Genomic DNA, 13,013 nt, shown 5'->3' with positions numbered 1-13,013 from the left:
AAATATATATGTTATTACTATCAATAAACAATAAATAACGTATAAAACATAAGTTACGTCCAGTCCAATATGCTACATAGCATAGCTAGCTAGCTCTCGAGACTAAAAGAATGTCGATGACCCCTGGTGGCTGGTTGCAAAAACGGCAACAATTGAATTATTAGGGAGCCAATGCATTATTTTTCTTTACGGGTTGTATTATTATTATTATTTTATAAATTAAATATGCAATCTGTATAGGTCGACTAAACCTTCCACTCATTTGCAATCCTCTAGTTTTACATGGTTTTCAAAACCCAATCCCCGTTTATTTGCGTTTTTCAGGGAATAAATAAATAAATAAATCATAGTACAGTAATTTAACCTATTTGCGGTCGGGATGAGTCCTTATCCCCTATCAATCGAATGGGATCACTGTACATATAAAATATTTATATTTTTATAAAAAAAAAAAACAACACCCTTATTATAACAATAGTATAAAATAATTAACCTATATTTCTTTACAACTACTCTTTTTTTACACACTTATACATGACCCATCAGGATTTATTATTAATTACCAAACTAAACATTATAGTATTATATGACAAGTATATATAACTTTTATGTACAATAATCACTTCAATTGCATTAACATTTAAGTATGGCTCTTTATTTTCCTTTTCAGCATTTAAGTGCGTTATTGTTAAAACAGTGCCACATATAACGGCTTAGAATATTATATGTACAGTACTTACATGGGATAAAGCTTACACATACAGGAGATATTCAAGAGAAAGAAGTAATAAAACGTTTTAAAGCGAAAGTGTCAAAAAGGATTTTGTCAGAAGTGGGATTCGAACCCACGCCTCCAGGGGAGACTGCGACCTGAACGCAGCGCCTTAGACCGCTCGGCCATCCTGACAGATGTACAGCAGTCCACCTAAATATTAATTATAGGTTATTGCAGACCATTTTTCTGGATGGTAAAATGAGAGTCAAGCAGTAACACGAGTATTCTATGTCCACTAACTCGCATAATGTCTCTAATTTTACGTTGAAAATGTTAAATTGGGGGCCTCTTTGGCTCGGCTGTTCCGCAACTACCCATCATGCTGTGCTTCAGTCCTGAACAACCGTGCAGTTATTATGTAACGGGTGGGGCGGACGCCGGCACCGAACTTTCAGTTTGCTCACATTTGGGACCTGAGGACGCCGCCGGTCTTTACTCTGCCCTCTCAGTCGACTCAAAAGCTGTGAGTTCACGTCCTTCAAATTTTGTGGTTTATGCGTGTCAGGTGACACCTGCGTTAGCCCTCGTGTTAGCATGTAGCATGTCATGTTTGTGCTTAAGTCTTCCAGGTTTATAAACTCAACTTTATTACTTCGCGACACGACAGTATCCCCAGTCTTGTAGAAATGTGCCGGCTTTGTGTCTCTAATCCATTGTTATGCTACTGTTATGCCATTATCTTATCTTGCTTGAACCAGTTTAAAATACAAGTAGCAAGACTCATTTTCTAATTGTGTAGTGTCCGTTTAGTAAGACCAATTTATCTACATAGCACTTGTTCAACCAAAAATGGATAAAATGAATATTATTTTTGCCGGTTTCTTTAGACCTACATGACAACAGCAATTCAGCATTCATGATAACTTAATCTTACTCGAACATACTCTTAAAATGCCATGCCAAAAAGCACTATTCTATTAGAAAGTGATTTGATTCATTCTTATGGCAGCTTACTTCATTTTTTTTCTACGTGAATGAGTCAGAGATTGTCTGATGCCACCCCAACTATAAATTTTAAACTTGGCAGCAATTTTACTGATTTACAACCACCAGTTGATGGCAGTGACGCCGCATTTTAGATATGAGATCGGTTATCTTCCTTACCTGGAACTTACAAAACTTCCTTGCGTTCCCCTCAGAATGGCTTCCTCTCCACCAAACAATTTCTCCTGGGTGGACCCGGGCAAAGTGGCCGGACTGGCCCTTCCCCGAATGACGGCGGAGTACCAATATCTGCTGGACCATGGCATCCAACACCTGGTGTGCCTGTGCGAGCGCAAGCCACCCTATTATGACACATGTCCCAAATTGCAGCTGCATCACATCAAGATAACCGACTTCACGCCGCCGTCGCCGTCTCAGATTGATACATTCCTCGCCATTGTGGAGGAGGCCAATGCCAAAGGAGAGGTAAAAGATTTCAGAAAGGATCCAGTGTTCCGGGTTAGCCATGTTTATAGTTCGGTTCTTTTTTTTATTTTTTTTATTAAATTTCTTTTCTTTTATCATTTTATTTACTAAGCCTAACCCCCCAAAAAATATTCAGTTCATTTTGGCGTAGACTGTGTGGATAAATGCTGATCAGTTTGCATTGTTGTGGGGGGTAACATGACATCATAATCATAATTCAGTGGTACCTTAAAGGTCAAAGTTTTGCAATTTGGAGTTTGGCCCACATTTTTTGATGGCCTAAAACTGAATATGAGTATAGTCTATGTTGCAAACGCACACAAATATTTGTACCAAACTGATCAAAAATGGTACTCTAAGGCTAGGTCAGTTTTTAGCATTATTTAATTTAAAAGACCGCGAGTGTGAATAGACATCTCCAGGCTCATCTGTGACCTTGAGCTAATATTTGTGATATTGAAAATGGATGGATGAATTTCAAAGAATGATTTCAAGGTGAACCGTTTATTTAGCCACATTTGATTTGGCCTTACTGACACTTGACCCCTGTCTAGGGCGTGGCCGTCCACTGCATGCACGGCCATGGAAGAACGGGCACCATGCTGACCTGCTACTTGGTCAAGACGAGGAAAATATCCGGCATCGACGCCATCAACGAGATCCGCCGACTGCGCTCGGGCTCCATCGAAACCCACGACCAAGAAAAGGCGGTGGTACAGTTTTATCAACGCATTAAATAGATGTTCCCTCTATTTGCGAGTAATCGACACCCCGCCTAAAAAGATTTATAATTGCGTAGAGATGCCCCAACAGGGCAGCAAAGCACTACTTTTAATGCTTTATCATATACTGGAGTTTTCCAAAAGAATCAGCGTAATATGGCAATCGCAAATATTTGGGGAACTCTGTATGAGAAATCAACATTGATGTCAAAGATGAAATACTTTTTTTATTGAATATAAAATTGAGACTTTAAACACAATTAAGCCAAAAAGAAAGTGACGTTGAAGGATACTAAGATCAAATGTAGTACCGTATTTAAAGTCTGACATGTCTAATCTCGACATAACTTTGTATGGACATTAAATTTTGCAAAGTTTAAGCCTTGATTTATGCAGTGGATGCCAGCGAAAACAGACGCTGGCGCTCTTTGAACGGTAGCTTCTCGGGAGCCGACATCATCCCTCGCGCTCCGTCTTCACGGCACCTGTGGATCAATACAGTTGTTTTTTTCTTAACACTTGACTTCATTATGGGAAACAAAACACACAACACACAACCTCAAGTTCTCAGGGATTGCTTGCAATCAGAAAAAGCTATTGTCGTTCTCTGTTTCACCAGACACAAAACAATAATTAGTCATTTTTCTTAGCACTCACTCTGGAAACGCCGTGTTGTCTTGTAGCCGTACACTTGATATGTAATCTGCCAAAAAATAAGAAATGACATTAAAATCCCGAGTGATAAGAAAGCACAGTGTGTTCTGAATCGGTTTTCCAGTACCTGTTTTCTCATCTTTTGGGGCGGCAAGACTTTTGGTCTGCTCATTCAAATCGTCGTTTGCATTCCCTGTTGGGTTTTTCTTTTTCTAGAAGACAAAAAATGTCTTTGATACATTTCATACTTTTTTTTTTATATATACATAAAATGTAATCAATGCAGCACTGGAGGAAAAAGTCAAAGATGCACAAGAATGACTCCAGTTGTTTGACCTTCCTGTTTGTATCTTTTGTACACCAAAAATGTCAGTCGACCCACTGACTGCATCTTCAGTCATTTAACGGTCTTGGCAAATAAAACAATATCAAGTTTTAATCTGATCTATCTTGATGGGTCTTTAAAAAAAATGAAATGTCCAAAAAATAATAATGCCATAAACAACATTGATATTTCCTTTGTGAACGTCTTTGACAAATTTGTTATTATCCATTTCCGTTACCTGAGATTGGAATGAGTGGAACCAGTGACAATAAATCGATTGCAGTAACATTTCACGTGACGATCCGATAGTGTCTTGTGCTTGTTGCTCTTTTGTCTCACTTTGCATAAACTGGGTCAAAAATAACCCAAATTGTGTCAAAAGGGGACCGACCCAACGATTTGGTTCATTTGTTTAAACCAAAATATTGGGTCAAATGAATAACCCACAAAACAACCCACTTTTGGGAGACCACTTTTGGGTTATTTATTAAAACCCCAAATTGGGTCAACAGAATAATCCATAAATTTGCCTTTTTTATTGTTGTTTTTGTTTTTACAATTGTTTTGTGGATCAACTCAACTTTTTGGGTTTAGCATATAAACCAAAAAGTTAGGTCAAAACAATAACCCAAAACTCAGACTTATGTGTTGTTTAGTGGGTTATTCATTTTGACAAACAAAAATAAAAAAGCAACTTTTTGTGTTGTTGTTTTTTTAACAAAACAACAACATTTTTGGAGTTGTTTTATGTGTTATTCATTTGACCCAACTTTTTGGTTTAAATGATTAACCCAAACAGTTGGGTCTGTACCTTTTTGACTTAATTTTGGTTATTTTTTTACCCAAATGTTTTCAGCGTGTACTTTTATGTCAGGATTTCCTACGTTTCCAGAACTCTTTGCGCCATCTGGATCCCAGCATCCAGCGCCGTGTGAGGTTCTTCCAGGTTGAATGCGCTTACCTGAGCTCTTTTCTCCAGCTCTTGTATCATCACCATCATGTCCAAGTCCTCGTCATCCTCGTCATCCTCGTCCTCCCCCCGTTGTTGGATCTCTTGTAGCCTCTTCTGAAACTGCCACTCCAGGCTCAGGTTTCCCAGTCGTTCGGTCTCCTTCGCGCCGAGTTCGCCTTTGGCCTGAAGCGCCCTTATTTCCTGCTCCAGGAGTTCCACCTCGTGCGGCTTGGAGGTCTCGTTCAGTTCCCGGAGGGCTTTAGGCTCCACCGGACAAGCGCTCTGCTTGTGTTGGGTCGGTGGTTCCTGGAAAGAAACGTGCTTTGTGGGAGTAATGCTCACTTGAGGTTTGGCCGCGTGTTGCTGGGATAGCCGCAATTGCACAGGCAGCTTTTTCTCAGCAGGAGTAGGACATGCGTAGTTGAGGTGGGGTTTTGGACTCCTTTGATTCGAGTGTCCGTTTATGTGGAGGGCCTGACTTGACCTCAGTGCCACAAGACAGGAGCGATGTTGGAATGTGGTAAGCGGAGGATGGGCATGAGAAACCCCCGGGTGCCTGGTCACGGGGATGTCTATGCGTACGGGTTGGATCGAAGGCGTCGGCGTGGGCTGTTGTGAAAAGGGGGCCTTCCAGACTCCGGCGCGGGTTCCCTGCTGCCCTTTGACCGGGCAGCAGTTGTCAGCAAAGACGTTTTGGGCGGAGAAGCTCGGGCGAATGGGAAGGTGCGAGTGGTAGTTTTGTTTGGCGCCTCGGCCATGCCAGATAGCCTGGCTTTTGTCCAGCAGGGGGCCTCCTGTGTCCACGCACAAGTTCTCCTGCGAAAGCGCTTGACGCTGGAGAGGGAAAGAGACGATTGTGTGTTGTTATGACTTTTTTGAGGAAATAAACAAAAGGGTCATAATTGTTTACTGCGGTGTTAACCCCCTTTCACCTTGTCATGTTCCATTTTTGTCAACGTAGCAACATGGTCCGTAGTTTTCTGTAAAGTTTTTTTTGCTTCTTTTACTTCATTGTTTTTTACTTTCATGAGTGTAAGGTATCTGTTTTTATTTTTTTAAATCCCAAATTCCACTTTCTTTGCACAGTTGTAAAGCAACCTTAAGTCTCACGACAGCTACTTGGACTTCTTAAATTAAAATGTAATTCTTCTCCATGCTCAACAGAAGGTATTGTCGTTTCTTAGAATCAAAATGGTCGTTAATTCGCTCCATTGATGTGTAGTAAGTCAATAAACACCTCTATTTGAAAACCAAGATATTACACAAAATGCTCTGTCTTATTGTACTTCAAGACAATTCAGAATATTTTTAATTTATATTTACAATCATGAAAATATATGCTGATGTCAATGTTTGTGTAACACTTAAATGATAACACATGACTTCATTATCATCAATCAATAATAAACTAAATCATTTAACCAGTTACTTCAGTTACAGGAATTTAAAGTTTGTGGAGTTTTTATCATGTCCTTGATATTTAAGAAGAATTGATGTTCCATAATTAATCAATTCAATTCAGTTCAATTAAACTGAAGCGAAGCGAATCTGAAAAAAAATCGAAGCTCAAATCAAACTGAACTCTTCTGAAACGAAATCAAATTGATTGACAAAATTAGAATCGAGGGCCATGTATCGGGATACACGTGTATCGCGATACGTATCGTATCGTGACCCCTGTATAATGATACGCTTTTGTGATGTTGGCAATACCCACCCAGCCTTATGTAATAGTAGTGCAATACTGATGAATTTACCATAAAGGTCCTTTTGTTAACAGCACTTTGTCCTCCCAAAGGCCTCAAAGACACCCGAAACATTTGCTGCGGTCGGCTGGATGCAGATGTGTTCTTGTCCTGAGATTTGGGGGTCGGGAGCGTCAAATATTCTCGATGAAATGTCTAATAACAACAGACAAAAAGGGTGTGCTTGTGTGGCATAGAAACAATCCAGACCGACTGAATCTTGTTAAGTAGGAGAAAAAAAAAATCATACATCAATGCAAAGGTTGGAAAGTGACTTGCTCCCTCGCACGTCTCGGTTGGCGAGCTCATCTCCATCCTCCAGGGCAAAATCTGCCAGAATACGCAGGAAAAATAAATAAAAAACTAAAAATACCGCACCCCCTTTAGCGTATTTCACACTCATCGCAACACCAGAATGGACGTCACCCACCGGCCATGTTGGGGTTGGAGCGATAAAATTGCCTGTTCTTCTGCATGATCTGCGCATTCTTTTTCCCGCCGCGGCCGTGCCGAACCCCCGGCTGCTCTGGTTGAACAGGATCCTCGACGATGTACAGAGGAATTTCCTTACAATTTGCTGCGATGTGGCTGCTATCACCCACTTCAGGATGAGAGCGTTCATCAGAATTTTCAAACATCCCCGTTTATGTTAATGTTTTTTTTTTACCTGAAGTCCTAGTGGGGACGGGATCGCCCAGCAGAGCCGCAAGGCCGTGGAAGCTGGCGCCTAACTTAGCCACGTTTAAGGTCACAATAGGGCCGGTTTGCATCATGATTGCCGCCGCCCTAAACCGGACGAAACATCAAAATGCGGAAAAGGATCTCTGGAACTTCTGTGGGTTTGGGGTCAGCTCGGTGGCCAGTACCGACCTTTCCTGGCTGAGGCCGAGCAAGCTTTGACCATCCACGCTGAGCAGCTGGTCCCCCGCTGTCAACAGGCCATTCTGTAAAAATTGGAAACATTTCAGAAACTGTAGCCCCCACTCCATGGAATAACTTGGGCTCGTCTGAACCCACCATCTCAGCCGGTCCTCCCTTGACAATCGACTTGATGTAAATCCCAAGGTGGTCGTGGCCTGCGCCCTGAGGCATAATTACATCAAGGATGCTAATCAGATCAGACATTTGGCGAGATAACAGTGGTTCTTGTGCACGGACTGTTGGTGAAAAGATGTTTTTGTCAGGGTTGCCACGGTTACCTTGGCAGCCACAATGCTGACCCCCATGCCACTGTTGAGAGGTTTCTTCAGGGTGACTGTAACAGTCTCTGGCTCTCTCTGGTTGTTTTAATGGTGAGGGAAGAAAAATGAGAACACTGGTAAGACTGTCTCCAGCTCCTGATGTCACTCGCTAGGCCACACCCCTTAAAGGTACACAGAGAGCTTCTGCTTATTTTATGTCTAGTGTAGTATATACCAAGTATGGAGTTTCTGGTTCAGTGAAGAAGATGGTCCAATCGCCTTTCGGGTTCTGCTGGGAGGTTAGATAGCAGAGACCTACAAAGAAATGGAATGGATCTCTATTTTCATCCCACATGTACCGGGAAAAAAAGACAAGCTCCAGATAAGAAAATAAACCACTACGCTGTTTTATTTTGTACAATTCAAACCTTTTACTTGTCCATTACCTCTCTTGCTAATGGGCTCCAGAAACTCCCGAAAGCCGGGAGGGATTCCTCTCACGTTGTCGCAGGAGTATCCCCCATCCGGCATCAGGAAGGGCAGGTGAAGGTCGAGCTTCTCCTCCAGCTGGACATCTCGGCCTTCCTGATGAATTAGGTTGTCCGCCGAGGCCTCTGCGGCCGTGACCACGATGTCGATCAAATCCTGCAGCAAGATTGTCGACAGCTGAGGCGTCACATCAATAAAGATGGTCAAAAATAAAGATTCTCACAGTTGGACTCGTCATAGCAATCAAGAAAGTCACAGTGGTGGTAGAGGTTGGTAGTGTTCTTTTTTTTTGTGTGTGTGTTGTCTGGGCAAAGGGACAACAACTTACCGCTGGGATGTGAGGCTCATTGGGGGCGTAGAAGTAACCACTTAACAAAGCTCGCAGCTGCAGTGAATTCAGCTTGAAACAGGTGTTCTGGATCTCATTCACATCTTGTGTGGTGTATTTATTCATGGTCAGGAGCGCGGTTGCCTGTTTAAAAAAAAAAGTTTAGCCTGGGTCTTTAGCGGACTCTGTATGTTTCGGTGAATGGCTGTAAAACAAACCCATACTATTCAAAGAGCAAACTTTGGGGTTTTAATCCCGTTGGCTGTAAAGCAAAACCCGACCTGAATGACATGTCCCAGGTGGCAGTCAGCAGCCAGCTCCAGGCCCTGCCTCTCCGCCCAGGCTTCTATGCCGGTCAACCTCTGGCGGAGAGCCGCCCCCCAGTAGTGCGAGCGCAGGCCCGGGGTGCTGGCGTCAGGGTTCATGAGGCGGTTGAAGAGCCAGGCGCTGATGAAGTGGAAGAGCTGGGAGAAGAGCTGAATAGCGAGGGCCGGGTTGACCCGGTAGCGGCGCAGCAGCGACATGGTATTCATCAAGGTGTTCAGCACCATCTCTGGAACGACAGCGATTGCAGAAATGAAATGTTGAAAAGCTCAAGTTTCAAGAGACTCGACAGAAGCACAATCATGCGAAAGCCAAACATTAAACATAACCGCAGTGGTTAGTAAACTTGGTAACTTGGTGCCAGGCAATTGTGATTGTTGCAGGATGTTTTTACCTATCCCAGCAGGAAGAGGACCATGTTGCTCAGGATCAATCAAAAAGGTTGGCAAATTCTTGCTGAGCTCAATCTGTACACACTGAATCAGTTGACTAGGGTGATATAAACACATGGAATCAAAAACGAATTAGATGGATTTGGTTCGAGTCTGTGCAAAGAGACGAGAACGTTTACCTGTAAGCTTTGTGCACAAGGTGGGACAGATTCAGCTGACTTTGTTGCGTGAGCCTGCTGAGGTCCTTGTCGTGTTTGAAGAAGTTTAGCAGCTCTGAAGTGTTAGCCATCCAGAAGGCGAGAGCACTGGCGATGTCCTGCTGCCTCTGGAAGATGAACAGAGCGTGTCCTTGACCTCTCACCGGGAATGGGATCAAATGACATGCAACAAGTCTAGACCTTTCCAGGCACAAGCAACTCTCAAGTCATTTTGTCTTAGTCCAGTCACAGCTTATCAGTGACGGGCCAAGGATTTTTGTCCATCGGCTTTTAGTGGAGACATACCCAACTAATTCTACCTCTTAATCCATAAGGCCACAATTGGAGAGATCATGAATACGATACAGAAAGGCACACTACATTATGATCCCTACATTTGACCTATCACACACTGGAACATCGCCCTGGGAGCAGTTCGTGGAACTGCTCAAGGACACTGCAGTCATGTGTCCGGGGATAGTCTTGAACCGGAGTCCCCACGGTGGCAGATGACTATCTTAAGCATTTGGCCACAACTGCCCACTAGTGATAAGAGTATGCTCCTGGACTTACCTGGATGACCTTGCTTGTCGCAGCCACCATTTTGTCTGCCATGGCGGTTACGCCGCCAATCGATGCATCCAGACGTCGCAGAGCAAAACGGCCTGCGGCGTAGAGGGCGTACGCTGGCGAGAGCTTGAAGTTAATCGTGGCGCTGTTGGCGTAATTTATGACCGCTGTCAGGAAGCCCTCCTCAGCTGAAACGTCACGAGGACATGCAGAAAACCACATTGTACTGGATTGGGAAAGACCTCCAGTAAGACCACTAAAATATAATCCCCTGCAGCATTAGTCATGATGTATACTTTTTAAAATCACTTGAGAGTAATACATGATAAATATTTGTGAGATTTTTTATTTTATTTTTGCCAACTTTGGGCCTCATTGTTGGAGTTGACCAGATCCAACAGTTCTCTTAAATAAGGCCCTGGATGCGGAAGACCTTACGTATCCAAATCTGTGTTGTCATCGTTGTTACTGCTTTTCTGGTTCATATTCCTCCATGTTGCTGCTGTCTGTTTTTTTTTCTGCTTTAAAAGTCTCTTAAGTTGTCAATCAATTCATCAAGATCTCAAAGCACGGTTGACTTATCCCTATTTCCATCTTTGGTCTGTGGAGGTTAAAATAAATAAATAAATAAAATGGCTTATTTTGACAAAGGAGGCAAAAGTACAAGGTACCGGTATGTGTTTTTGAAGAATACGCTATTACACATACCTGAAAAATCAAATGAAATATTTGTACTTTGTTACTTCTCCACCAGCACCCTGTAGTTGTACTCACAGTGATCGCAAAGATGAATTCCTAGTGGTAAACCAAGCTGGTCGAAGAAGTCAGGCTGGGGACTGTCTGTGGGGTTTAATAGTCATATAATCAATATAAAAGCAATAACCTGAAGCCACCATGCTTACAGGATGTATGTAGACTGATGACTAACTTGTGTCCGCCTGCCACTCTTGCTGTTTCTTTCCCGTGCACTGATCCGGTGTTGTTGGATTGCAGTTTGATGGGTTTTCACTTGCCCTAAATATTTGTTTAACTAGTTAAGGGGTCTTCTCAGAAATTTAATTGCAGTCATTATACAGTATATATATATTATTTTTTTTACCCGTTCTTGTCCTCCTCAGACACTTTGTTTTTCTTCTTGTCTTTTCTCGATAGTGTCCTCTTGAAGGTTTGTATTACGCCCCCTTTTTGCTTGTTGTGACAGCTCTCCTTTATTGATCGCAAAGATTTTGACATTTTCAGAAATATCTTAAAATGCCTAATTGAACGTTGCAGTGTGCGGGTTTACCTCGAGTGTGTCCTTGCTTTGCTTGAGCACGAACCGTCCTTCTCGGTTGTCTGAGTTCCAGTTTAACTGAACCACCAAAGGTCTCTCATCTGGGTCCAGTTTACGTACTTCTCGTGCACACGACACAGAAACCACAAGTTGTAACATCGGAGCAGCGCCGCTTTTGGACTATTAGTCGTTTCTCACCCTTACTGCCGTGCATCTCATACAAGGAATAGCAAGTGCTCAGCATTTTCATATCGGGACGGAATTTCTCGGCTAGAGTCTTGACCACCTCGCTGGTCGAAGCGTTGCTGCAAAAACGCAGGCACTTGGTAGCAACGTTTCCCCCGGCACGATCTTCTAAGTAGAAACGCATCACACCCTGAAACACTAGATTCTAATAGCAAAGAAATAACACATTGTTTAGGCTATTATCGTTTTGCAGAGGGTAGTCTAGGTTAAAACACCTGGGATTGCGACTTCAGCTATTGTAGTGAAGAGAAGGCAAAATGAGAGTTGACTGGGAGAACGTAAAAGAAAAAAAAAAAAGAAATACCAGAAACAAATTTTTTTGGAACAATCTATTTAGCAATGAGATTCTAAATGATATACTGCAAGAACTTGGAGCCAGTCACAAGAGGGTGTCATGCCGTATCACCTCATACATGACTTTCAGATCTGCTTTTCAGTTCAGAGCTACCTAAAGCACAAAACCTTATAACAAATACAGGAGAGTCCACAACTTTTACACCTGTTGTACACAATCTTCGTAGATCAGCCCCATGGCATTCAATACATTAGTCGGCACACAATTTAACGCTCTTTGGGATCTTAGTAAACCACGCTCAAGGTGTGAAATCTAGCGTACGGTGCCGGTAGCGCAGTTCTTGGTAGCTCCAGGTTACTTACTGCGTCCGGTTCGCTTATTTCAAACAAGTCCAGCCTGTTGTTATTCCACTGTCTGATGACGTTGGCCAGCTTTGCCCGATCTTCCTCAGCCGGCATTTTGCACCGGCGAATGTTACCTCAAGATTACTTCCGGAATTGAGCGAGACAAACTTTCCCAACTGTCCTCGTCCTTCTTTGCTTGTGCTTTAAACTCACTGTGCCCCCTCAGCAAGGTCTTAACATAATTGCCCACTTCATCCCCTCTCCGCAGCCCCTCTCCAAGCCCCCCTGCCCCCATTTAACGGGTCATCGGAGCTTCGTTATGTGCGGGGAACTTTTTCCTAATCGGACATCTATCGTACTTCATAGGCATGTTATTTCCGTCCTTATGCTCCTGCAAGTTTAAATCTGCATTGTTGGTCAATAGCACAAACTCATCATGACTGCAGTTTGATCTTAAAATCCATTCACGATTATTTGTTTTCGTCATGTGATTCTCAGGTTGTCAAACGTTCTCTCATCAGAGGAAGAGTATTATTATTTTTTTTTTGTGATTTGAGGGGAAACCCACTTCTCATACCAGTGATGTTCAGCACAGTTAATGCGTACAGGTCATCCCATTCAGTTGACGCGACGTATGTGGGGCAGCTTTTGTTGGCCTTCCCTCAGCCTTTTCTGGGAAAACGTTCATTGGGACAAAAGCTTGAACAAAAACATGCATCAATTAGATATACAGTGTACAAATAGACGTCTTTAACAATCACTGGTATTGTTGTCTGGGCTTTAGAAAGAAA

General features: G+C 42.8%; 2 protein-coding genes and 1 non-coding gene across 4 annotated transcripts; 1 reads left to right on the top strand and 2 right to left on the bottom strand.

Moving 5' to 3' along the window:
- Nucleotides 1–824: 824 nt before the first annotated feature.
- On the bottom strand, nt 825–907 carry trnal-cag (transfer RNA leucine (anticodon CAG)). The gene has a single exon. It is a non-coding gene; the product is annotated as a tRNA-Leu (tRNA).
- Nucleotides 908–1,070: 163 nt separating this feature from the next.
- Nucleotides 1,071–4,184, top strand: dusp23b (dual specificity phosphatase 23b). The gene is made up of 3 exons (XM_086095237.1): nt 1,071–1,238; nt 1,915–2,185; nt 2,740–4,184. Exons 2-3 carry the CDS (start codon nt 1,916–1,918, stop codon nt 2,923–2,925), a joined length of 456 nt encoding a protein of 151 aa, XP_085951363.1. The 5' UTR covers nt 1,071–1,238; nt 1,915; the 3' UTR covers nt 2,926–4,184.
- afdnb (afadin, adherens junction formation factor b) lies at nt 3,115–12,418 on the bottom strand. Of its 2 annotated transcripts, none has more exons than XM_086095235.1 (24): nt 12,241–12,418; nt 11,536–11,728; nt 11,350–11,456; nt 11,164–11,270; nt 10,993–11,078; nt 10,839–10,904; nt 10,068–10,252; nt 9,477–9,622; nt 9,300–9,394; nt 8,863–9,134; nt 8,582–8,725; nt 8,211–8,409; nt 8,000–8,079; nt 7,783–7,860; nt 7,601–7,666; nt 7,454–7,527; nt 7,251–7,369; nt 7,014–7,184; nt 6,834–6,913; nt 6,596–6,739; nt 4,848–5,672; nt 3,689–3,773; nt 3,565–3,610; nt 3,115–3,392 (listed from the first exon to the last, which is right to left on the bottom strand). In XM_086095235.1, exons 1-24 carry the CDS (start codon nt 12,334–12,336, stop codon nt 3,296–3,298), a joined length of 3,561 nt encoding a protein of 1,186 aa, XP_085951361.1. In that variant the 5' UTR covers nt 12,337–12,418; the 3' UTR covers nt 3,115–3,295. The 2 variants fall into 2 exon arrangements, with proteins under 2 accessions (XP_085951361.1, XP_085951362.1); XM_086095236.1 differs by having other exon boundaries at nt 11,536–11,691; nt 12,241–12,295.
- Between the last annotated feature and the right edge of the window lie 595 nt (nt 12,419–13,013).

Source organism: Leptonotus elevatus, chromosome 14 (assembly GCF_054856555.1).
Source record: "Leptonotus elevatus isolate MCC_2025b chromosome 14, RoL_Lele_1.0, whole genome shotgun sequence".
NCBI classification, from domain to species: Eukaryota; Metazoa; Chordata; class Actinopteri; order Syngnathiformes; family Syngnathidae; genus Leptonotus; species Leptonotus elevatus.
Note: the sequence above shows the minus strand (reverse complement) of the source record. Positions and strands in the feature narration are given on the sequence as shown.